Raw genomic sequence first — 25,397 nt, forward strand, 5'->3', positions numbered from 1 at the left:
CTACAAATTCTATTTGTACTTGTACTCTGCACAATGACAAAGTTGAATCGAATCTAATCTAATCTACAGTAAATTACCATATGTAACCACCTCATGCACTACAACAGTGTTTCAGTTCTCCCAAAAGTCTTTTATTCACCTTTATCAAAACTCGTTCACTGCTAATCACACTGTTCAGCCTGGGTGCTTTAAAGCTTTGGAAGAAATAAACAACCAAATCGATAGGAGTTAAACTGCCTGTGGAAGCAGCTTTTAGCTTCATTAGTATTATAAAAAAGAAAGAAAGAAAAAAGACAACCAATTTACATAAATTCCTGTGTGTTTCCCGTGAATTTGCGAGTGAATGTAGAGCATTTAAGTTAATGATATCGGGTAATGGGAACCATTAATTAGACCAAAAACTTGATTCATTTCATCAGTGCTTATAGTTTACGTCCTAAAAAGAGGGATTAATAAATTAATAAATTACTCAATTGATCGATCCATCACTACACTGTTTGACCACAGCTATGTCTAGAGTGTTCAAGTGGACCTATATTTGTGATCTTAGTTTTCATCACAAATTCTTCCTGAGCAACACTTGCACAGCCATGCATGGAAATTCAGACAAGCACACACGTACACACACTCACACGTTCACATTATACCACCTGCCACAATATCAGGAACCATATATATATATATATATATATATATAGACCCCCAGGTCGACTTCCACTAGGCTTAAAAAAATAAACAGTGTGAATGGCGAGCCATTGGCAAAACCACAAGATGCAGGTCACAACAGGCCATCTGTGAATAACCGTTGGATGTATGAAGACCATGTTATGGACAGTGAGCATGTTCCCCAGAGACCCGAGAGTGGATTTCAGTCTTTGCTGATGGCAATCTACTGTCCAGAGTGTCTATATTTCAATTCATGTACTTGGTGTTTTGTTTGAAAAAAAAAAAAAAAGAAGCATCTTAGAAAAACACACTTGACCTCGAGAGCAGCGAATTCACACGCATGGACACAAACACACACACACACACACACACACACACACACACACACACACACACACACACACACACACACACACCAGTCTTCACCTTCTTTGGCTCTTTCATGTGGGTGGTCAATAGAAGGGTTTTAGAGACTGAAAGAGGGTCCTTGTGGTCAGCCTGCGGGCTGGTGAAGCTGGCGGGGGAGGGCTGTGGGTCTCTGGGCAGTTGCGGGTGGCGGTAGTGGTGGTATATGGTTGGAGGGCTGTGATGTTTACGTGCGGCGGGTCTTGGGCCTCTTGGCTTGGCGTTTGGCCTCGTCTATGGCCAGGTTGTCCCCGCTGGTCTGGCTCAGGGAGCGCACGCCCTGGACACGGTTTGCCAGCAGCAGCAGCAGAGGGATCACCTGGAAGAGGACAGAGAGGAAGGCACAACAGCGTCAGCTTACGCTCCCTTGTGGAAGTCAAGGTTTACCCTCAAACCTTTTTTTTACTTTAAGAATTCATTTTGAAATAGAAATGCTAACCAACATCAGCTTTGATTCCCTTTGATTTCACTTAATTTAATAATAATAATTTTAAAAATCATTATATTTGACTTATTTTCCCAGAGATCTTATAACCCAGGACCAAACAGAGGCACCACTTTTATAATGATATCAAACAGATGTGTAATTTCCCAAAAATGAATAAATACAAATGAGATGTAAAAGGACTGGAAGAATACCTTCTCATGGTTGTATGCTGCTAGCAGGATTAATAACGTCAGAGGAAGGGCAATGTAGGATCCCTGAGCCACATCCTGGTCAGGGACTTTCCTCTGAAAGACGAAAAACAACAACAGAGTTTAACAACTCCATTTCCAACATGATCATTAAAACACTCATACATAAGTGCACGCACGCACGTCGCACACACTACCTGATGGTCAAGATATTCCTATAGATAAGGTATTGTAATAAAAGGGGGCAGGGGAGCAAGATGGCCTTGTTGTGGGGCTCACCGTGGGTTTGAAGTTGAGGGTGACGTGCTTGTGGTAGCCGGTGGAGGTGAAGGACACCTGGGGGAGGGTGTAGTCAAACTGGGAGCGGGACAGACTGGTGTCCAGCATCAACACGTAGCTCTGCAGAGACCAGGAACAACAGGCAGCGACAGTGTTAGAGCAGGGGCAACAACATGACCTCTGACACTAGATATGGGGTTCACATGGAAAGTGTTAGAGCAGGGGCAACAACATGACCTCTGACACTAGATATGGGGTTCGCAGGGGCAACAACATGACCTCTGACACTAGATATGGGGTTCACAGTGTTAGAGCAAGGGCAACAACATGACCTCTGACACTAGATATGGGGTTCACAGTGTTTAGAGCAGGGGCAACAACATGACCTCTGACACTAGATAGGGGGTTCACAGCAGCAAACAGTACCAAACACATACAATCGTTTGAGGGCCGCAGGGATAATACAAATTTTTATTTTTTTAAATCTAAAAAATATCTTTTGACGGGGAAAAAAACAGACTCTTCAGAGCGATACAATTACAGTCCAACTAAATTTCCATTAAAAAAAAGCCATTAAGCTCAAAAATGGAATGTCCAACCAAATCAAACACTCGTTAAATGAAGGCCATACCTCTCCGTCCCTCTTTAGCGGAGTGAAGTGGAAGAAGAAGGACTGTCCAAGCGACACGCTCTGGACGGGGTTGTCCAGATTGTCATTCTTATACAGCTTCACCTGACAGATGAAAGACAAAGACAGATATGACAATCCAAACACAAATATGCTCTTTTAAAGGCTTTGTGTCAGATATGACAATCCAAACAAATATACTCTTTTAAAGGCTTCATGTTATTGGCTACAAGATGTCTACTCACATACATTCAGTAGTAACAAATCAAGACAAATACGTCAGGTGTTTAAAACAAAGTACAAAGTGGAGTACAACAGAGTATAAAGTATATGATTACTGGTAACAATGTTACGTCATACGTTGCAAGTACCACTTGCAAAGCCACAGAACCACGCGGTGCTTGTAGGGGACTGCACTTACCCAGAGAGAGGCCAGGTGTTCAGGAGGGGTGATGATGTTACCGCTGAGGTCAAACTGGTTGATCTGTCGGAACGCAATGATGTGGACGCCCTCGACGTCATTGCTGGCAACCTACAGTCATCCGACAACAACACAACACAAAACAAAAATTACACCACAAAACAAAAGAGAAGAACATGTTTAAATCACTGGAATGAAATTGCATGGGGTATGGAGGGACTCATGACACATGAGGATGAACACATGTTCCTCCATAGCAGTTTGTCCAGAGCGATCGATCCCATGATGACTCTTGGTGCTCACCTCGATGGATCGGTGCTGGGGAAGAGCTCGCTCGATGTGCTCGTTGCCCTCGGCCCGGAGCCGGATCAGGTACCTGCATCCAGGCTGCAGACAAGCATCAGGCACCATACATCATCAAATAGTCAGACTGGACAGCAAAATGATATACTATTGCTGATATAACAAAATGATACACTGACTATTACTAGCAAAATGATATACCGTTTCTGCCAAAACAAAATGTGCTGTGGGCAGGAGAAGGCGAAATTGCACAAGCAGTGTGACAGCAAAACACACCAGTCTGCACTAACGTGACTGACTGCTGGCTGCTCAACTGCTCCGTGTTGCTGTGAGATATAAGAGTATAACTGATCAGCTGTTTCTCTTTCTCCTTCTTTAGCAGGGGTGCTACTCACCAGCAGGCCGCGCAGTCTGAAGCGTCCGTCGTCGTCGGTGACCGTGTCCTCGCTGTAGAGGCTGCACTCGGCCTGGCCCACCGCCTCCACAGCCACGCCCGGCTCCGCGTCGCCGCTCAGGGACTGAACCGAGCCATAGCAGCTACAAAGGGTCAAAGGTTAAAGGTGAGGGTTGATGAAGGATCAAAACAGTCGCTCATGTGGATAGAGCATGCTGTATGAGAAAGTCAAAGAGTACTTAGTTGAAAGTGTACTTATTGTTTAGGGGCGCGTTTCCCAAAACCATAGTTGTTAACTAAGTTAGCAACTTTGTTGGTTGCAATGCAATTTCCCATTGCCAACCAACTTTGGTTTTGGGAAACGAACCCCAGTAAAGTTTAACTAACTGATTGTTTACATGGAAACATCACTTAAAATAATGTCAATGAATTATTTGTCTACCTGCAAAGTCATTTTCCAACTTAAAAGTCCTCGACAGCCTGTTACTGGCCAGCGTTCTCCTACATTCTTGTCTGACAGTCAGTAGCGTGAGAGGGCTCTTACCTGTAGGCCGTCTTGAAGCCGGTGATGGTGATCTGGAGGTTCTGTCCCTCCTCGATGGTGATCATCTGGGAGGCGGGCTCAAAGCGGAACTCCTTCATCATGGGCTTGAAGTAGTACTGACCTGGGCTCTGGAACAAAGACGAGGGGATATGGGACAAGGATGTAAGTGGGGATATGGGACAAGGATGTAAGAAAATCTCTCTCGAGAAAGAGAAACAAGTAGGTATAAATTAAAAAGGTCAATGGACCTCATTCAGGACTACATAAGATTGATTTGGAAGCTATACTATCTATTACCTATGTAGTCCATCAAACACCAACACATTTTCACAAAATAGCTTCTATTCCAGTGCATACATACTCAATTCAATGGACTATATGCCACAGAGGGCTGTTTCAGCCAGCACATTTATTTCCAGATGGAGAGTCAGCAAAGGCATCTTCAGTTATATTCTGCTCCTTTCATGTTCACTCAGTCACTAAACATCTTGTTTATGCCCAACAGTGCAACTCTTTATTCAATTTCGACACACACGCATAGATCCTTCAGCATTATGACGTGCTCATTCACTGGGTGTAACACCCAGCCGGGCACATGTAATCAGGTGCGCTAAAACAATGCAGGTGATGGTCAATCGGAAATGTTGGCTGAAAAGCCTTCCAGGAAGTGCGTGGCATGTAGGCAATACTCAATTCACAACACACACACACACACACACGCAACAAAGCACTGAGTGATGACTACTGTTGCTCATGTCAGACACAGAGGGGGACACAACTGGTATCAGCGCCGCTACCACATGACCACATGGGTCATTTCCAGGTCTCACCCCATCGCACACCCACTCGCTTCCCATCGCTCTCTCTACCGTCCTGGGGCGCGCTTCCCAAAACCATAGTACCAAGTTCCCAAAGCCAAACAAACAAAGTTGCTAACAGGTTAGCAACTATGGTTTTGGGAAACGCGCCCCTGTCCGATTAAAAGGCATAAAAAGCCCCCCTCCCCCCCCAAAAAAAACAAAATATATAAAAATTAGAAAGAAGAGATGGTGAGTGTTGTTACCAGGTTGTTGAAGGTGAGGAGGCCCGATTCCTGTGTGAGGAGGTTGGAGCGGAAGTTTCCGCCGCTGAGCGAGAGCAGGACTCCAGGGAGGGGCAGACCTTCCTCCGACTTGATCTGCACACGACCACAAGGGACAGTGAAACGAGTGAGTTCACCTCACAAGGACGTAAAGAGCAGCTAATTACTGCCGAGAGTCACAATCTTCTGTTCTGAAATCTGTCTGCTTTGAAGATGATTAAAGGTTTTAAGACGCAATGCATTCCGAGACGGTAGTCTATGTATATGCATGACAAATAAAATCTCTCCTAATTAATTTCAACAGAATCTTCAATATCTTCTGCAACATTAAAAAAAGAATGTACACCTCAGGAAATGAATAAGTAAATCTACCATAGCAGCCTTAACTGCATTGCTTGGACACACAGAGGAAAGTGATGTGTGTAAATATACACTTGGTCAACACCATGAGGCATTTGCTGCTGGTGTGAATGTGAGGTACCTCAAAGGTGACCCCTGCCAGGGCGAAGGCCTTGAAGTCTCCCGCGGCGCCCTCCACCGGGGTCAGGACGAAGCCCTCCTTACTGGCGCTGATGTCATACTCCTGGTCACTGTGCAGCGGGCCCACACTGGACAGAGCAGTCGTAGGAGAAAAAGACAGACAGACAAGTGAGCAGGGTGTGCATGGCTCATTAGACCGTCATAGATACAGACGTTATAGTGACTTTAAGCTCAATGATGAGAGCTACTGTGCATTTCATTTAGGCACGCTATAATCGGAATCTTGAGAGTGTAACTTTTACTTCTACATAGAACTGGTGGAGTTGCCCAGTTGTGCTGGCTTAGGGGTTACAATTGTCAGGAGAGGTCTTACTTTCATAAATATTACAATTGTCAGGAGTGGTCTTACTTACATAAATATTTAAGCACTTTTTTTTCTGTAAAATGTTGTATATAAAAAAGTGGCATCATCATATCAGCAGGTGAGTGCTGTAACTGACCTGTAGGCCCCGTTGTCGTCGGTGAGCACCGTGACGACAGGCTCGGCTACTCCCTTCTTGCTGATGGAGATCTCCACGCCCTGCAGCTCCGGAGACACGCGGCCGTCCATGAAGAGACCGGCCCGGCCCACGATGTTCACCGTCCTGCCTGGACACGACTCTGTGGAGATGAGGGAAAGAAAAAAAAAAAACAAAAAAAACAAAAAAAAAACACAGACTTTTTTTAAAGGCCCGACTGAAATAAGTCACACAAATAACAAAGTACATAGTCGGGTCAGGTGCATAGTCGGGTCAGGTGCATAGTCCGGTACATAGTCGGGTCAGGTGCATAGTCCGGTACATAGTCCACTCTGGCGTTCATGAGGCGACGTACCCCCAGTGATGGTGGCCTCCACTTCCGGTGGGTAGAAGAGAAGCTCTGTGGATGACGGGGTCACTGTGATCTTCTCTCCAGATCTGCAGGACAACATGGGACAGCGCCGTCACAGTGAGCTGGACGATCATGACACTACACCTAAAACACCAATAGTCTAACCCCCATAAATAGTATAGCCATGTTACACTCGGCTTTGAACACCCATGCAGACAGCACCGCGTCTCTTTCTAGAGTCTGGTTGGAGTCCACTTTCTTAACTTGGAATGGTTTATGATGGGTTAATGTTCAGATTCAGGGTCCGGTGGCGTTACCTGGCCCAGTAGGAGAACTCGTAGTGGAAGGGTCCGGTGAGCTCGTCGGCCTTCTCCTGCATGGCGGGGCTCTCGTCCTCACCGCGACGCTCGCGCTCCTGCCGCCTCAGAGCGATCTCCTGCAGCTGCTGCTCCTGACGCTGCTCCTCCTGGGAGCGCAGGGGGCCAAGCACCAGGGCCGGCTCGCTCTCGATGGACGACCTGACACACACACACACACACACACACACACACACACACACACACACACACACAGACGCTCAGTCTATAATGGACTACTTCCTCCACATATAATTTCTGGAGACAAACATGGTGGAATTTGTCGGAAGTGATAAGCACGTCAAAAACTCAAAAAATAATCAAACGCCGTGTGAAAACAGTGCTAGAAATTAAAATAGAATGCGGCAAAGTTGACAGGTGCCACAGGTGTCAAGTTGTGAGCATCCACGTAGTCACGCACGAGCACTTTTCAATCCTAATTTGATCGATAATTTAAGGGTTTCCTAGGCGACTCACTTGAGGGTGACCGTCACGTCCAGCATTTTGTCTGTGGTGATGAGGCCGGTCATGTGATGGCGGATGGCTGTGAGGGTCAGAATGCTGGGAGCAGACCTGTGACGCGGAGGCACATGACCAAGAACAATACATGTCAGTTCTAATTCTTTTCCACTGATCTACTGGCCATTCGAAACTCACTGAACCGCAGTTACATACGTAACCATCGTTTTTCCAAGAATAATATAGGTCAGTTTTTCAGGGATCTCAGGCTTAATGGACACAAGGGTAATCAGCTCAATCAAAAGTAGGTTTCAGCTGTTCAACATCCACTGTAGGGCTTGCAACATCGAGATGGTTTTTCTTCAAGTGAAGACACATGCGAGTCTTAAGCAAGATCTGAACTAGACTTGTTTAAACATTTCCTCATGTTGTAGTGGGCAAGATCAGCGATCACCGTGTCCTGTTACAAAACATGGCTGCGGTGGCAACACAAATGTTATAAGGAAGTGAGTCATACGTACGTGTCATAGGTGTAATAGTCCTGCTCAAACTGGTGACAGGAGCGAGGGGTCACTTTATAGACACCTGCAGAGATGAGACACAATATGATTGGTTACAAAGGAGGGTGCTTCTGGTTAGAACAGAAGACTACAAACCAAATATTTACATAAATATAAAAAGTTTAGTTATATTTTCATATTTCTGCACCTGGTTTGGAAAGGCAAAAGCGGTTGATGCCCTTGGAGAGATTGTAAACACCAACATTCTCAGGCTTGTCGGTGACATCTTGGAAAAACTCCTGTAGAATCAAAAGGGTAGGGTACACAACTTAGCAAACGGACCAACTGCATCATGGGAAAGCTTTACACAGCAGTAAAAAGCCCAAAGCCCTTATAAGCTCACAAGCTCATCTTAACAGGCAAGGGGAAAACTAAAAGAGCAGAAGCCGTCCGACAAACAGTCCTAAATTAAAAAGGCTCTAAATGGACACTTGCTGATGGCGAGTTCAGACTGCTCGGACGGACGTGCTCGCTCTGTTGACCCCATCGGAGGCTCTCGGGGGGGGGGGGGGGGGGGGTTGGTTGGGTGGGCGGCTCCGGTCTGACCCTTACCAGCGTGATGGCGTGGGAGAGGGAGCAACGCAGGATGTAGCCGTTCTGTTTGAACTCCACGCCCATGACGTCGGCGTCCAGCACCTCCACCTCCAGAGACTTGTTCTTCCAGCACCACTCCTCCTGGGACACGCTCGCTACGACAGGACGAGAGCACCGCGGTCACACTCAGACACGATGCAAACACACACTTCCACCGCGGTCACACTCAGTCATGACGCACACACACACGCAAACACACACTTCCACCACGGTCACACTCAGTCACAACTCACACACACACACACTTCTGTCTAACTTTGCTTTAGAACACTATGCTAACTTGCTACGAGACAGGACATCACACCAACACTCAGGCAAAAACATTGATTCGTCTAACACTATTGATTTGTGAGCCAGCTTTGCACAGTCTTAGTCATTTTGTGGATTTAGTCATTTTGCATTTCATTTGAGTGTGTTATTTTAATTGACATGTCCTTACAGTTTATGGGGTCCAGCTACTATCAATGCAATATTTTATTTTCAACCCAGCGTACAACGCCAGCAAAAACATCTTACTCTGATTCGGTTTTGACATCGACTCCAGGAACCCCGATAATGAAAAGTACAACATTACAGTCCAAATTCATCAGACCATCCACAGCTCCCTTACCTTTGTATTTTCCGGGGAGGACGTCGTCGAAGGAGAAGGTGAGCGTCTCGCTGCTGCCGGACAGCTGCACGACGCGCTTCTCGCCCTGCCTGCTGATGGGCTGCAGGGTCACCGTCAGGTCATCACACGCCACTGCAGTAGAGCAGGCCCAGACGGACAGACCGTTATAAAAACACACACACACAGACCATCACACACACACGCACAGACCATCACACACACAAACAGCTAGAGCATCTCACACACAAACTCAGATAGACAGACTCATACACACACAGACAGATAGTCACACACACTTATATCCATCAGACTAAATTTACGACATGGTCCTAATGGAGTGGAGGCACAACTCTATTAGCTTTATGAGTGTCCTGGCCAGCCCACACACACACACACACACACACACACACACACACACACACACAGGGAATGAACACAGATGGGAACACAGCTGGGATATTACAGGCTGCTGTCATTTACAGTAACTGTTCCTGTTCCTTCGCTTGTTTATGTTCTTCCTGACCCCTCAACTACCAAGAGCTGGTACTGAGTGACCACATCGTCCTCATCAGGTGCACAAGTGTTGGGTGAGCGGGGGGCTCTTGCCTAGGCAGGACACTTTGCCGGTCACAGTGGCCATGAACTGGGTGAAGAGCAGGTCGTTGAGCGGCCGGTCCACCAGGGAGATGTCCAGCGCCGCGGGCAGCAGGGCCAGTCCAGCCCTCACCTCCGCATCGGGGAGAGTCACCTGAGCAGGGAGGAGCAAGCACAGACACACACACACACACGAACACACACACACACACACACACACACACACACACGCACGCACACACAATCAGCAAAGCTTACTTTGGGGCTACCAGTATATGTATGTGCGGGGCAAATAATCGATGATCATACACAACCGTTGTACTGCGTTAAATTTTGTGCATTTGTCAATCTTACTCTTATCAGTAATATTCACCCTTTTAAAAAAAAAAAAGAGAGATGTCAGTCATGTAGGCACAGCAGCCTGTGTGTTGTGGGGTCCTACCTGTATACTGTAGTCTCCTGGTCTGGCCTGGAAGCAGAACGCCCCCATGTGGTCACTCTCGGTAGTGCGGGCGGCAGCCTTGTCTTGACCGCTGGGGGTGAGGGTGACCTTGTAGCGACCTTGCTGCTTCATGCCCTCGGGGAGGCGAGAGACAGCAATGCGCCCACACACACTAAAACTGGAGGGAGTAACACACACACATAGATATTTGTATGTGCGAAATACATGCATATAGTGTATAAGTAAAATATATATCAATGTAATGGCCCCATTAAGATGCAGACAACTATAAAACTGAATAAGTTCAATAATATGTGATAAATGAATAGATTGTGGCATATTAACAAACTTGGGCAGATGAAAATGCACCATCTAATTTGCGCATCAGGTATTAGGCACATATAGTACGTGTGATATATCTACTAAATGCCGAAATGCCTCAAATGTTAGAATTAACAGATCTCCACAGAAGAGTTCATGATGTTCTGAGGCAGAGGTCTCACCACTCACCCTGCAGTGATGATGTCGGGGAGCTGGGGTGTGTTGGGGGCGATCTTCACCGTGATCGGCTCAAAGAACATGAGGTCCTTCTGTGTGCGGATGGTGTAGGTCCCCGTGGTCATGTTCTCCAGTCTGAACGAACCGTCGTCTTTGGTCAACACTGTAGAGGGAGGACAAAAAAAAACAACTTTATGGGGCTGCTCACCTCAGCAATACATCAGATGTTATTGACACCTTCTCAGAATCACATCTTCATCTTTATATGACAGGGATGGGGAGCTGCAAAGCATTATCTAAAAAAAGAGTTATAGTCCCCATCAACAACAACAGCCGGGCCACGCAGGTGCGGTATTGGAGCGCTCTGTATGCTGCAACAATTAGCTTCTCTATAACCAATGGAACTGGCCACACTGGTCGACCAATCTTCTAAAACTATTTTTATGCTTCGTGAACGGAGCGCTTCAATTGTGCATCTGGTGAAGCCCGAGTGTTCCTTATCTAAAACTAGCACATTAGAAAAGGCGTATGTTGCCTTGTTCCTGTAGCCACAGATGATTCAAACACGTGATGCAAACATCCAAAACCAAAACGACGTTCACCACATCCCCCGACTCACCTTTGATCTGGTTGTTAAGGGTGACGGTGGCGTCGGGCACGCCCTCGCCCTCCTGGCTGTTCAGCACGCGGCCCGTCACCGAGAAGCCCATGACCCGGAAGATCGGCTGGAGAAAGAAATCGAGACGAAGGTAAGGCATTGCAACTCTAAATGTGCGAAAAAAATGTCATTTTAAATGTTCATATAAAAAACTACAGCCTACAAAAATTATTTAATGCAATCCCGTTTTGGTGTGGTCTAACTTGAAACCAAATATCAAACAGAGTGGCCCTCACCTCCAGTTTCAGACTGTTGTGCTCAACCCTGAAGTCCATCCTGGACGGGGCCACATCGAACGTGATTCTCTCGCCCCTGTAGTAGGGCACCTGCAACACACCAGGACCACATCAGCCTTCATCTCCCAAGCGCAGGGAGTCACTTTCACTGGTACACAGATTCATCTCTACTATATGTCAGTACCCATCTTTCTAACACATGCATGAAAAGGCTCCCCACTTAGAACATCTGAGCCATTTACACGCTCATGTCTTACTAGAGGTGTTCCATTTTTCATACAGCTGTTTTGCAGAGTTCCAATATGTTTAGCGTCTAAACAAACCAATTTCTCCTGGACACCACCACCATGTGTTGCTCATATAGCTGTTTTGCAGAGTTCCAATATGTTTAGCGTCTAAACAAACCAATTTCTCCTGGACACCACCACCATGTGTTGCTCATATAGCTGTTTTGCAGAGTTCCAAAATGTTTAGCGTCTAAACAAACCAATTTCTCCTGGACACCACCACCTTGTGTTGCTCATGTAGCTGTTTTGCAGAGTTCCAATATGTTTAACGTCTACACAAACCAATTTCTCCTGGACACCACCACCTTGTGTTGCTCATGTAGGTGTTTGTTTTCCCAATAGTGGCCATGTAGTACAAGTATAAGTATATATACTTTTTTGATCCTGTGAGGGAAATTTGGTCCCTGCATTTATCCCAATCCATGAATTAGTGAAACACACTCAGCACACAGTTAACACACAGTGAGGTGAAGCACACACTAATCCCGGCGCAGTGAGCTGCCTGCAACAACAGCGGCGCTCGGGGAGCAGTGAAGGGTTAGGTGCCTTGCTCAAGGGCATTTCAGCCGTGCCTACTGGTCGGGGTTCGAACAGGCAACCCTCCGGTTACGAGTCCGAAGCGCTAACCAGTGGGCCACGGCTGCCCCCATCTCACCAGGGTGTAGGCCCTGCTTGCTTGACACTTCTCTATTTCTCCTCTAGGTGTATGAGGCAGGCTGTTGGGCTCACCAGGATGTAGGCACCGCTGCCCAGCGAGGGGAAGCTGAAGGCTCCGTCCTCCCCCGACTGAGCGCTGCACAGGAAGGCCAGTGCGTCGTCGTCCAGCATCACGCCGTTCACCGGAGCCATGCTGCAGCCACTCACGTCCTGCCAGGAGGGGAGCAGGGGGCAGTCACGTTACAAATACAAACAAACAAACAAAAAAACAAAAAACAACCACATCACAAAACAAACAAAAAGACCACATCAATTAACAAACAAATCCCACTCATCATGACATTAAAATCATGTGGGAAACTATTTCCTTGTAGGATACTATAGACTAGGGACATGGAAAGGAGCACTTTGAAAAAGAAACAAGCAGTGTAGTCTGGTGCGGTGGTACCGAGTGGCTAAGGAGCTGGGCTAGCATGCAGTTTTGTGCCCTTGAGCAAGGCACTTAATCCCGAGTCGCTCCGGGGACAATGGCCTTTGGATAAAGGCGTCTGCTAAACGAATAAGTGTGTCTCATCTCTGGTTCCGACTGGTCACCGCGGTAGCAGTGTAAATATTAATAAGCCATGCAGGTGTTGGGATTCCTTTCTGCTTATCATAACACACCAAGGCCAGAGCGCCGAGATCAATGGCTTTAATCCTCCGGAGCAAAGTGCACTATCGTCCCCCACCTTCATTAGCCTTTGGCTTATGTTCTTTTGTTAGTACAATTCAATCAATGGTTTCTGAAAATCATTCTCCAACATGAGACTAATGCACAGATTACCAGCCAGGCCCTAACTAACATTTGTACAGCACAAGTGAAGTGGCAATCTTGCAAGATTGCACAACAAGAAACAAATACAATTGACCTTTGACCCCTGGCCACCCCTCACCTCTTTCTTCACGGTGGCTGAGAAGAGCAGGAAGGAGACCCCCTTCATGGGCTCGCCGTCGCTGCGCACCTCTCCCGACACGTCGTAGCCGACCACCACCAAGGCCTCGGCAGCAGGAGCGTTGGCGTTGGACACTCGCACTGAGGTGGACTTCTACAGCACACCCAATAGAACAACACACACATCTCTTTAGAGAACACACACTTTCACCATAGCTTTATTAATATTTAGCACTATATATATATATATATATATATATATATATATATATATATATGTATGTATGTATGTATGTATGTATGTATGTATGTGTATGTATATATACAGCGGGGAAAATAAGTATTGGACACGTCAACATTTTTTTCAAGTATATTTCCAATGAGGCTATTTGCATGAAATTTTCACCAGACATTAGTATTAACTCAGATAATCCACCCATATAAAAAAAAAATCCAAACGTTAAAGTCCATAGGTAGAGTTATGTGTAATAAAGTGGAATGACCCAGGAAAAAAGTATTGAACACACCTGCTGAAATTTCTTAAATACTTTGAGGAAAAGCCTTTATTCGTAATGACAGCTTCAAGGCATTTCCTGTATGACAAAACTAATCAGTCACAGTATTCTGGTGTGATTTTGGCCCATTCTTTTAAACAGTTCAATTTTGCCCTCGCCTGACCAGAATACATTCTCTCAGTATTTCATAGGATTGTCCAAATGTTGTGTAGTAAACTTTCAATGAGCTTTCACATGTTTTTCTTCAGCAATAGAGTCATGCGGGATGAGCGTGCATAGAGGCCATGGCGGTGAAGTGCATTACCTATGATTTTTTCTGTACCAATTGTACCTGCTGCCTCCAAATCTTTCTGGAGCTTTCTCCAAGTGGTCCTTGGCTCTTGGGCTACTCTTCTGACTATCCTTCTGACTTCCTGGTCAGAAATATTGCGAGGAGATCCTGTGCATGGCCAGTTGATGATGCAGTGATGTTCCTTCCACTTGCAGGTAATGGCTCCAATACTGCTTGCTGGATGATCCTGAAGTTTTTAAGTGCATCTGTAACCTGTTCCATTGATATGTTTTGCAACAATAAGGTTGCAAAGGTCTTGGGAGAGCTCTTTGCTTTTACCAATCATGAAATGTTTTTTGTGTGACCTTGGTAACAAAAAAACTTTTTATAGCCCACCAGTATGTACTAACCCAGCTTATATTAATTTGCACTGATAGGAGGGATAATTTCTCTAACTACTTATAGATTCCAGTTTGTTCCTTGCCATTCCTTGCCTTTGTGTACTGCTTTTTCTTCGCGTGTTCAATACTTTTTCCCTGTGCCATTCCACTTTTTTACTCTAAAACTCTACTTTTAGACATTAATGTTTGGATTTTTATATATGTGTGGATTACCTAAGTTAATACTAATGTCCGGTGAAAATTTCATGCGAATAGCCTCACTGGAAGTATACTTACTGAAAAAAATGTTGACGTGTTCAATACTTATTTTCCCCGCTGTATATAGCACTTGGTTTTGTAACCTAGAGTAGAGGTGTGAGTATAGGATATATTGTTTAGTAAATTAGTTAAGGTGCTGTATTTCTGTGCAGGGGTCAAGCGATGGATAATTCTACCTGTTCCAAAGTCCAAGACTCATGGGATGCAGTGATCTCATAGTTTCCAGGTAGCACTTTAAAGAATGTGTACCTGTCAGACAAATATGAACAAATATATTAAATGAAATAAACAAATAAAGCTAGACATCCTTTAAGACCTTTACATCTCCTTTTCCACCCACGTTCCTTTTTTCATAAAAGTCATCAACACAAAATAAGCACACATACAGACACACACACACACAGTCAGTATGAACAGGATGGCGGTGGGCACTCACTTTCCTCCAGGCTGTGTGAGCACTGTCTGCAGACTGCCATCGGCTCCCTCCTTCTGCAGACTCACCTCCACCCCAGCTGGACCCAGCAGCTGGCCTTTACTCAGGACCTACAGCACACACACAACAAAGGGTTAACAGTACTCACACTGAAAGGGCATCCAGCTCTACTCAGACCAATTAACAAGAATTACTCGGTAGAATGAGTGCAAAGACAAGAAACCATCAGTAACCAGAAAACGAACAGGTTACAGCGGTGGGTACATTTGAAAAAACGGAGCGCTTCAATTTTGCATCCGGTGTAGCCCGGCTGTGAGACATCCATACATCCTCATCGGTGTCTCCTGTGACCAGGGACGCAAGACCACCAGCAGCACCACTACTTCTACATGACTATCTAGGACAAGAGAATGTCATGACGTGTATGCGTGTGGTACTTATAACCGCACTAACATGTCCTCGTCGCACTGTATCTTGATTGTTGTTGTTTTTTTGTAAGTCGCTTCGGATAAGAGCATCAGCTGAAGGACTAAATGTAAATGTGACACGAGTGGCCCCCTCACCGTTCCTGAGACGGAGAAGCCGGTGAAGATGAAGTTGATGTCCTGCTCTTTGGTGCAGATGTCCGTCACGCCGTCCACATGGAGGTCCACACTGGTCGGCTCTGGAGACACAGACACAGAAGCTCGTTCACCTTCTACACGCTCCTTTACCTCCACCGGTGTTCTCAAGATGGAGACATAAGATCAAAGAAAGACACCCGGCAACCTATAACAATTAGGTTAGCAACCGCTGAAAGGAGTCAAGGAGAATGTGTAAGTCAGTGTTTTTCAACCTTTTTTGTGCCACGGCACAGTTTTGACACTTAAAATGTCCCACGGCACACTAACATCCTGTGTGAAGTAAAAATAAACATACCATAGCCTAAAATTTCAAATAATACACAGATATGGCCTTATTATGGCTTCTATGCAAGACCTGCTCAATAAAACAAGCGCCCTCTGTTTCATTTGTAGGTGACTATCTAATCTAATTTAATTGTTTTTATGAACTGTATATGTGATGATTCTGTGAATACTGAATATGGGGCCACCGTTGAACAATGCCTGCATACCACAAATAGTGCAGTCATACAATCAATGAGAGCATGTGGTTATAAATTCTTTGATGCAACAGTTGCTTTTCTGGACCAGTGAGTGACATTTGGGTAATTTTCTGCGGCACACCTGATGATCTCTCACAGCACACTAGTGTGCCCCGGCACAGTGGTTGAAAAACACTGGTGTAAGTGAGTCAGAAAATATACAGAAAAATGTCAAAGAAATTAAAATGATAGGAAATGAGTACTACAACGCAGACTACACTAAATCCTCTTGATCACTGTTGACAGATGGCAGTTATTGGACTGGCCTAACACTTTCCCAAAAGATTTTCCTTCATTCTCATTAAAGCGGTCTTAGTAAATCATTCCTGTCTTTAGACTATGCAAAGCAGGACATCAGTGCCTTGGTGATGATTCGCCTAGGAGTTAAATCGATGTATTGACCTTAACATTCAAAATGGATAGGACAGTTACTCAAGCTTTAATAGAGAAGAGTTTCTAATAGAGAAGAAAGCAAAGTGACTGTTTCAGAGATTCACTGGGTGTCAACATCACTGAGTTGAGGTGACATTAATAATATTAAGTGTCTGTTTGATGGAGTAAGCATGGCAACATTATGAGTACTTACCAAAGCTCCAACCCAACGGTGGCTCAATTTTCAACACATAGTCTCCCTATAATAAAACATCTCAATTATGAACACAAGGCAAGTTTGTGATTCATCTTTACTGAATTGTAGCCTAAACAACAATGGCATTCTATTTATTGCAATCTCCAAATTACAGTGTTCACACACGTCCATGACATCAACACCTTTGACACTTGTGAGTACAGTGTGTATGTGTATGTGTATGTGTATGTGTGTATCGTTGGCAAATCCAAATCAAAACTCATGTAGGTGTACCTTGTCATAGAGGGGTATCATGAAGTAGCCATTGATTGGAGCACAATCTGTTTGGTACTTTAGAGATCCTTGTTTGGTGTACAACTTAATCTGGAAACAACAGTTCAAATACACATCACATTTGCACTAGATTTCAGGATATGTTATTTACATACAGAAAGAAGAATGGTAAAATGGTAAATGGACTGCATTTATACAGCGATTTTTTTGACTCCTGCGAGCACCCAAGGCGCCTTACAGTATCATGCTTCACATTCACCCATTCACACACCAATGAAGAACTAATATTCTTTATATTCTTTACATACAGAAAGAAGAACTAATATGTTAATTCATCCTTGGGATCCTAAAATATCTGACACAGCAGGAAGTCTTTTGGTATTGGTCATGGTGGTCAGGATCTAGTTAAGATGAGGTACAGTAAGTGGAGATAAAAGATGTGTTATGCCCATACTCATTTAGATAAAAGTACTTATATGCGACCATAGTTGTCAACATTGAGCTTTGAAAATAAGGGAGATTTCCCGGGTTTCTCACGCAGAATACGGGAAAACATTCGTCCCCCAACGTTGGAAGGGCTGCAGTATTAGTCCGTTTCATAATTGCAAGCTCGTGCATTGGTCAGCTAAACAATACAACAAAGTAGCCTACTTTATTTACGCCTAACAACAGCCTATATTAATTTGGCCAACTTTATACAGCCCTAGCAAGGCTAAAATTCTGTAGCCTAATCGATGGCCCTGTGCGCTGTCATTCTTTCTCCTGCGCAAACAAAATGTGTGCGTTCCAAGTAACCTAGTGCGTAATTCTTCATAAAGTTGAACAAATGCATTTGGTTATTTTAGAGAGAAAATATAAATAGCCTGTCATGCAGTTTATGGGCTACAGTGCAGAGTTGGGAAGTTATGGTAGGCCAACTTGGAGTGAATATACAAACAGGGGGAATTCTTTCTCTACTCGTAGCTGAGTAGACTGGTAGGCCAACTTGGAGTGAATATACAAACAGGGGGAATTCTTTCTCTACTCGTAGCTGAGTAGACTGGTAGGCCGATACACACAGTGCGTGCGGCCGTACACTATGCAGGTGCCACTCAATCGTGCTCTCACGACAACCACACCGTCATCTTAAATAGTCTCACTGTCGCCTTCAAACAAGCAAAACGATGCTTTGAAAACATCTGTTTCGTTGGAAAGGCAAGGGTGTAGCAAAAGGACAACAGTACAGAGACTGACAAGTCCGATGGTAGAGCTAATGTTATGAGATTGTTAAAATAATGGATATTTACGGGAAAATATTAAAACGGGAAGACAGCGGGAAAAAAGACGGGAGGGTTGACAGCTATGTATGCGACCTAAAATGATCTTCTCAAAACTACAATTATCCTGCAACTGTAAACTGTTGACACACGTTTTGCTCTTGTATATCGATTTGCATTTCAGAATCTTGGTCGAGGATGTTAAGCTTAATTGGTAAATCCACTAAACTGCAGATACTGACACATAAACTGGCCTTTCCTAATGCCCGTGCTATAGGCACTGGCTGTCATTCATTTCCAGAGGGTGGGTTTTCTCTGTAATAATCCTATTATGAAGAAGCAACCGTCTACTCTCGACTCAGCATGAGGGGATTTAAATTTTAAACAGGGACTACATCAAATGCCTTGGTGACCACATGGCAATGTATTTCAGCGCTCGTTTTTTTAATAAAATTATGTGTACGTATTTCACAATGTTTTACGAGAAGGATTACACCAGCTGAGCAGGGTACCTGATAACGATAACGTTAGCAGCTACTAGTTTAACCGCCCTATCTACTGTCACTGACATGAGTTGAGCTTCCACAAACTAGTTGGAGCTTTAATAGCTTGCAAAACGCAATATTATTCATAAATTATGTCCGGATGATTTTGGGTCTAGCACCAAAACGATTTGCTATGCTAAATCATAACATACATTTGCTTGCTGGCACACTACACCAAGTGAAATCCAAGCTATATGACTGATCCTACATTTGGCATTAGCGTTAGCTAATTTAGCTAGTGAGTAGGCAAGCTAGATTAAATATAGCGTCAAGGCTAACAGTTAGCTGTTATATGGCTCCTTTCAGGAAAATAAAGACAGAAACTCCAGCTACCATTAACATCACTACCATGACAAACTAAAAAAAGGAAGGTGGCGAGAAAATCAAACAAATATGCATGTTACAAAACTAAATGATGACTTGATTAAATTGCAAACTGACAAGTTAGCGAGCTACCAATAGCCACAAACGCTTCCTGTTTGATACGTAACGTAACTTACCTCAATGAGAGAATAATTTATTTCTACGTCAGACTTCACAAAGCCCCCACATGCCACAACGATGTCATCTGCTGAAATCGTTAACGCCACATAATGTGAATAGATTATGAACATCAAAATAAAACACTTTGCCATTGCTGCTTATTTTGCACCCCAACCAAAGGAGGCCGACAAGCTAAACCTCTACCCGGCAACCACGCTGCCTCGGGATCAGTTGAACGAACGACAATAAGCAACGAGAGCAACATTGAATATCCCAAATATCCGGCTTTACAGGAAATCTAACATTTGTCAACATAAAAGCCTGCTTGAGAGCAGCGCAGGGGCAACATTTTCAAAATGATTTGTACAGCATATGGATTTCGTTGAAAAGTGGATGTCACTTATCGATGAACCTTGGTGTTTTCCCTGGCATTAAATAATAGTTCAAGTTCAAGTTTATTGTCATGTACTCGTAAAACATATTTATCAGTAGCCTACTTAAATAATCAAACACTTCAGTTTAGTCTGTTACTCTGTCCACATTGAACTCAATAGGAGTTTAGAACCCTTAATCTTACATTTCAGAACAGATTAGTAATCAAGGATCTTTGTAACGTTACAACGCAGGTCAGCCTCAATGTATCGTCAGAGCCCATCTTATTAGACATTCTCTGGTATCGTTTAAGTTGATATTTGTGAAATTGAGCACTTCCTTTAATGACATTTACGGAGTCTTACTTCACGCCAACAGAATGACTGAGGGGACTAGCGCCCCTGCAGTAAGTAGACGGTTCAGTTTTTCATTCATTCATTTGCAGCTCAAAGTTCACAATTAACTCACCTCTACTTCACATCAAAGCAGTTTGGTTCAAAACAACTGTTGTTTGTCACACCAAAACCCTTAGCAAAAAGATATATAAAAGAAATAAAAAATACAATAAATACACCTTAATATGTTGATAACCCATATGCTGAAGAATTATACTAACACAGTGAAGAATTTCAGGTTATGTTTTATTACTAAAAAGAGTTTTCACATTACATGTTTAAAAGTCATAAATATTCTCAGCACAATATAAAATATCTTTTGTAGTCCTAATACTGAAAGAGAAACAATTAAAACACAATAGTACAGGCAGCATTTGAAATCCAAGTCCAGGTTAGGCCCTCATTATGGATACGTAACAAAAACATCACCATTAGTGTCCTCATGACAGGCACCAAAGTGGGTCACAGTAAATGGTTAGTTGAATGGTTACACAAAGAAAAACCTGTGGAATAAAATGAACAGTCCCAAACTGTAGTGGTCATTTCACGATGCATCACATTTTGTAGGAAAGCACTTCCAACGATTTTTGTTTTCTTTGAGTGGTGTCTCCTTTTAACAGTACCAAATTCCAGAGGTCCTTCTTAGAAGGCAAAAAGAAACATCCCAAACCACCAAGAAACAGAGCATTCAATATCTATTCATATAAAACAAGTTTCCTAAGATCACAATGTTTGTACGATGTTTGTAAATCACTATATGAGCATGATCGACTCAGAGATGACAACATTAAAAGTCTCAGTGGTAACTATAAAGGGTCAATGCTCCCAAAAACCCTCATAACAAACAATACAAAGAATACAAAACAAAACAAAACAAAACAAAACAAAATAATACCCTGGAAAATGTTTCATAAACGTTTTTTCTATTTAGTCTTTCTGGTTTTGTTTTCCTTTTTTAAAGGAAAGCTTTGTTCATCAGGCTGTTGTTGACCGTCTGACACAGACCGAAGCTTAGACCTGGGTTGCCGAGTCGGGCGCCGGCTGGACCAAGAACACTGCGGAGTCGTCTCGGCTGGGTGTGCTGTGGTAGCGGCTGCGTTCGTGGCTCATGGGCGAGACTGAGGAGTGTGAGGATGAGGAGCGGGCGGCTGAGGAGCGGGCGGCTGACACCCTCTTCTGGGCCTGGCACAGCTTCTGGATCAGGAAGCGCTTGTCCCGGCCCTCCTGAACACGCAAAAAAAAAAAAAAATATATATATGATTATGATCATTGCTGTAATAATATACATAATCAAAATTGATAAGCTATGGCGAGACATGCACAGGTGGGCAGTGATAACAACCAAAGGAAAGGAAACCAGCGTAAAACAGATAAAGTATTTATGTCATGAGGGACTTTGGTTTGGTGTGACAGTAGATTAATGTGGGCATTTTATTAGGTGGCCAATTAATGGCTGTCGCACCAAACCCAAGCCCTTAATCACAATTTACGTTGCTAATATTTATAATTTGCCTGACATCCGGGTTGGCCAAATGTGCATATCTCCTTGTGACAGCTCACAGGGCATTTGCGTGTAGGAGGCTGCAGAAGATTTCTATTTGTGTGAGAAGGGGCTGGAAAGCTCAAACTAAATTTAGAAGTCTTCACAAATGCATGTGATATTTTAGATAGCCTAAAACCATAGTCATGCTCCAACCTGCGACAAAATTACATAGAGCAATATCAGGCATTCCAGGTGTGCATTGGCAATGTTACAGTATATACCCCCATTCTCTGTGAATGCAGCTTCAAAATGAGTTTGATGCTGTCGTTTTAAGCTATACTGTGTTGCTTTGAAATAATTTTTCTATTTCTGTTATGGTAACTGTTACAGCTGTGACAGTCAGCTCATGCAAAATCTATGCAGTGAACCCCACTGGTTCTGACTAAAGTGCCCAGCCTCCTTCAAAAGTCCGCAAAGTCAGTGAAGCAACTGAAAGATGGCACTGCTTACAGCCTAAAACCACAACTCTCTTAGATTAGATTAGATTAGATTAGATTCACTTTACTGTAATTTAGCAGAGTACAGGTACATAGCCAATGAAATGCAGTTGACATCCAACCAGAGGTGCAAAGAAGCATTAAATACCAAGTACTCTTACCATGGCAAGCTGTTCCCTGAGCTGGTTGATGACCTTCTTATGAGCTCCAGCTAGTGCGATGACATAGAACATGGCCAGGCTGCAAAGAAGCAGAGAAACGTGTGAGCACAGCTGAAGAAATCAGAGACATAGCACTTTCTGACACAAAAGAGCAGAGATTCATGCTCTTTCATGAAAAAAAAAACTTTCAGAGAGGTATTTTTGTAACTTAATTTGTTACACTAAAATTATGCATTATACTTTATGTAAATGATGCTACATTTGCAACAACAAAAAAAGCTAAATCTATCTGGTAGCAAAACCTCCCCAAAACTTCCAACTTAAAGTTTTTCTGATGAAAAATGTATCAAATTCAGTGAAAATGGTTTGTTAGCCAGACTGTATAATTTAAGTCATTTTATATTAAAAGTATCCAACAGTAAGCATGGATGGGAAAGTATCTAATAGTAAGCATGGATGGGATGCGTAAAACAGATTAAAAAAACAGCTGACACTTACCATGTGACGACAAAAAGAGAGACGGCGAAGGGCTCGGAGGCCAGCGCGTAGAGGAAGGTCTTCAGGCCCCCAGGAAGTGTCTCTACCGTCTTTGGCACCACTGCCCAGGATGTGGTGAAGCTGATAAACGGTCCGCAGGCCTTGGAACTTTGGATCCTGAAAGGGAGGAGGTGAACAAGATATATATATATATATATATATATATATATATATATATATATATATATATATATATAAGGAGTATACAAGATATAAGATATATACATATAAGGATAAGGAGTTCACTCTCCCTTACATGATGATGTGTTATTTTATTTATTTATATTTTTTATATTTATTCCACTCGCAAGTAAAGGAATCAGTTCTTTGGCCATCATTGAGCACAACATTATTTTAATCAGCGATATTACGATTCATGTTAAAAAGTTATGGAAAGTTACTGTGGGGAGGCTAAGCCCTACTACAGTATATCACAGTTCAGAGAGGGCTGAGTGGTCAGTAATCAATCAATAGTAATCTTTCCTCTGCTGTCTGTGTAGCAAGAATATATCTCACATTCCACAACTCATAGGGAGTGAGTTTTCACCTTGAACCTTGATAAGAGTAATTGGGAATGCATACAGCAACTGAACCCTGGTGGTGAGATCCCAGTCACCTTATCGCACATCAGTGGAATGTTTCAAAGCAGGAAAACACACTCTCTGACTTCAAAATACATCACCCATTAGGTTTTATCTAAAAACATTGAAACATTCAACTTTCCATTATATGACAATTACTGTGAACAGTATGATTGTGCCTTGACTAGAACCTGTTTCACACGTGTTATCATATTACTATTACTTTATATTTTAGTCAACTTGTGTACTCAACTTTGATCTGACAAGTAACTACTGTTTCCCCGTTTGGCCTCTGGCCTATTTTAGCTCTGCTGCTAGTGACATTTTGCGATTTCCTCTTTCTCTGGACTGCCCTTTGTTTCGGTGCACCTGCACTTCGACTCCAGAGATAAAACAGCTCTTGACTTGATTTATAGTATTCTGTCTCTTACAAACTCTGTAGATAATTGTTTTTTCTTTTTTCCAGACAATAATCTTTAACAGAATTGACTTGAATGATGCTTGATGAATAAATTTGAATTGAATTGCTTTTTTCCTCACAGCAGAATTACTTTAACGGTAAATGAGCCAATTTCAAACAGGCCAGCCTTTACTCATTACATTACTCATTACTGGGAATTATATGCTCAGAAGGAGGATGCATAAATAATTCTGTTGCATGCTACTGACTAGATAGGAATGTCTGGATCTAACAAGTACCAGATCTAATATGGAGTGTTCAGTGATTACTGGTAATAAATACACTGTGTGGTTAAAATAGACATTTGTTGATTTCTACAGCATACTTCTTGAGGCACTGGAGCACCATACCACATCACACCAGACCCATTAGTTCTCTATAATGACAACAGAGTCATTAGTGTATTTTATTGTAACCATTTACTTGTTTATATAATTACTGTACTGGTTGGTGGGGCATTGGATTTATTTTTCTTTCTTTCTTTTCAGGATGTTACCAAATAAGGCTGAGTGGCCTGCTCAAGTTTGTTGACGGTGGACTTACTGCGCCATGCTGACCATCACTGGTATACAGGCCAGGGCCAGGCCGATCAGCAGCACCACCAGGAAGAAGAAGTTGGAGCTGGAGGCTCGGAACGGACGCGTGGAGGGGCGACAGTTGTTGACCAGGCTCACCTGCAACACACACACACACACACAAAGTCAAAATCTAGTGACACGACAACATATGAGCTACAATCAAGTGCAGGACATTATGCAGGCTTCAAATGTGGGTCATGTTTAGGGAGCACAATCAGTTCAATTTCTTATTTTTTTAAATTCAGCACGAAAAGAGACATCCAGTCTGCTTTCATGAAAGGCAATGACCCCCCCCCCCCATTTACAGAGCCAAAACCATGCACGAGCATCAGAGGTTTCTTGCAAAAACACTGAACTCTACATATGGAATAATACAACAAACAAGACTTCATACGCACATGTGAAATGATCACGTGATATGAGCTTTGTACGGTTGGTGTGGTTCATACCTTCTTGATGTAGAAGACGATGAAGTACTTGAGGGTGCTGATGGCGGGCAGCAGGGGGCAGTAGAAGGTGCCGATCCAGCAGATGGTCTGGCCGTAGACAATCTCCAGCACGTTCTGGGGGATGGCG

The 25,397-nt window shown here is 43.5% G+C and overlaps 1 protein-coding gene across 1 annotated transcript in view; it reads right to left on the reverse strand.

The window, feature by feature from the left end:
- Window positions 1–109: 109 nt before the first annotated feature.
- Window positions 110–25,397, reverse strand: part of nomo (nodal modulator) — a 36,227-nt gene continuing 10,939 nt past the window's right edge. Inside the window, 36 exon segments of the mRNA XM_042102650.1 lie at window positions 110–1,390; window positions 1,711–1,803; window positions 1,987–2,106; window positions 2,618–2,719; window positions 3,036–3,146; window positions 3,339–3,422; window positions 3,734–3,875; window positions 4,277–4,404; window positions 5,340–5,453; window positions 5,839–5,965; window positions 6,338–6,497; window positions 6,711–6,793; window positions 7,025–7,225; window positions 7,541–7,636; window positions 8,044–8,107; window positions 8,231–8,321; window positions 8,635–8,771; window positions 9,287–9,418; window positions 9,893–10,034; window positions 10,323–10,500; window positions 10,833–10,983; window positions 11,440–11,545; window positions 11,715–11,804; window positions 12,731–12,868; window positions 13,591–13,743; window positions 15,211–15,283; window positions 15,471–15,577; window positions 16,031–16,131; window positions 17,198–17,243; window positions 17,474–17,563; window positions 19,775–19,914; window positions 21,538–21,748; window positions 22,666–22,744; window positions 23,164–23,319; window positions 24,787–24,917; window positions 25,271–25,397. The exon segment at window positions 25,271–25,397 is cut by the window's right edge and continues 57 nt beyond it. Of these exon segments, the coding sequence (XP_041958584.1) occupies window positions 1,259–1,390; window positions 1,711–1,803; window positions 1,987–2,106; window positions 2,618–2,719; window positions 3,036–3,146; window positions 3,339–3,422; window positions 3,734–3,875; window positions 4,277–4,404; window positions 5,340–5,453; window positions 5,839–5,965; window positions 6,338–6,497; window positions 6,711–6,793; window positions 7,025–7,225; window positions 7,541–7,636; window positions 8,044–8,107; window positions 8,231–8,321; window positions 8,635–8,771; window positions 9,287–9,418; window positions 9,893–10,034; window positions 10,323–10,500; window positions 10,833–10,983; window positions 11,440–11,545; window positions 11,715–11,804; window positions 12,731–12,868; window positions 13,591–13,743; window positions 15,211–15,283; window positions 15,471–15,577; window positions 16,031–16,131; window positions 17,198–17,243; window positions 17,474–17,563; window positions 19,775–19,914; window positions 21,538–21,748; window positions 22,666–22,744; window positions 23,164–23,319; window positions 24,787–24,917; window positions 25,271–25,397 (4,336 nt within the window). The 3' untranslated portion in view covers window positions 110–1,258.

The sequence above is a fragment of the Alosa sapidissima genome, chromosome 9 (genome assembly GCF_018492685.1).
Source record: "Alosa sapidissima isolate fAloSap1 chromosome 9, fAloSap1.pri, whole genome shotgun sequence".
NCBI classification, from domain to species: domain Eukaryota; kingdom Metazoa; phylum Chordata; class Actinopteri; order Clupeiformes; family Clupeidae; genus Alosa; species Alosa sapidissima.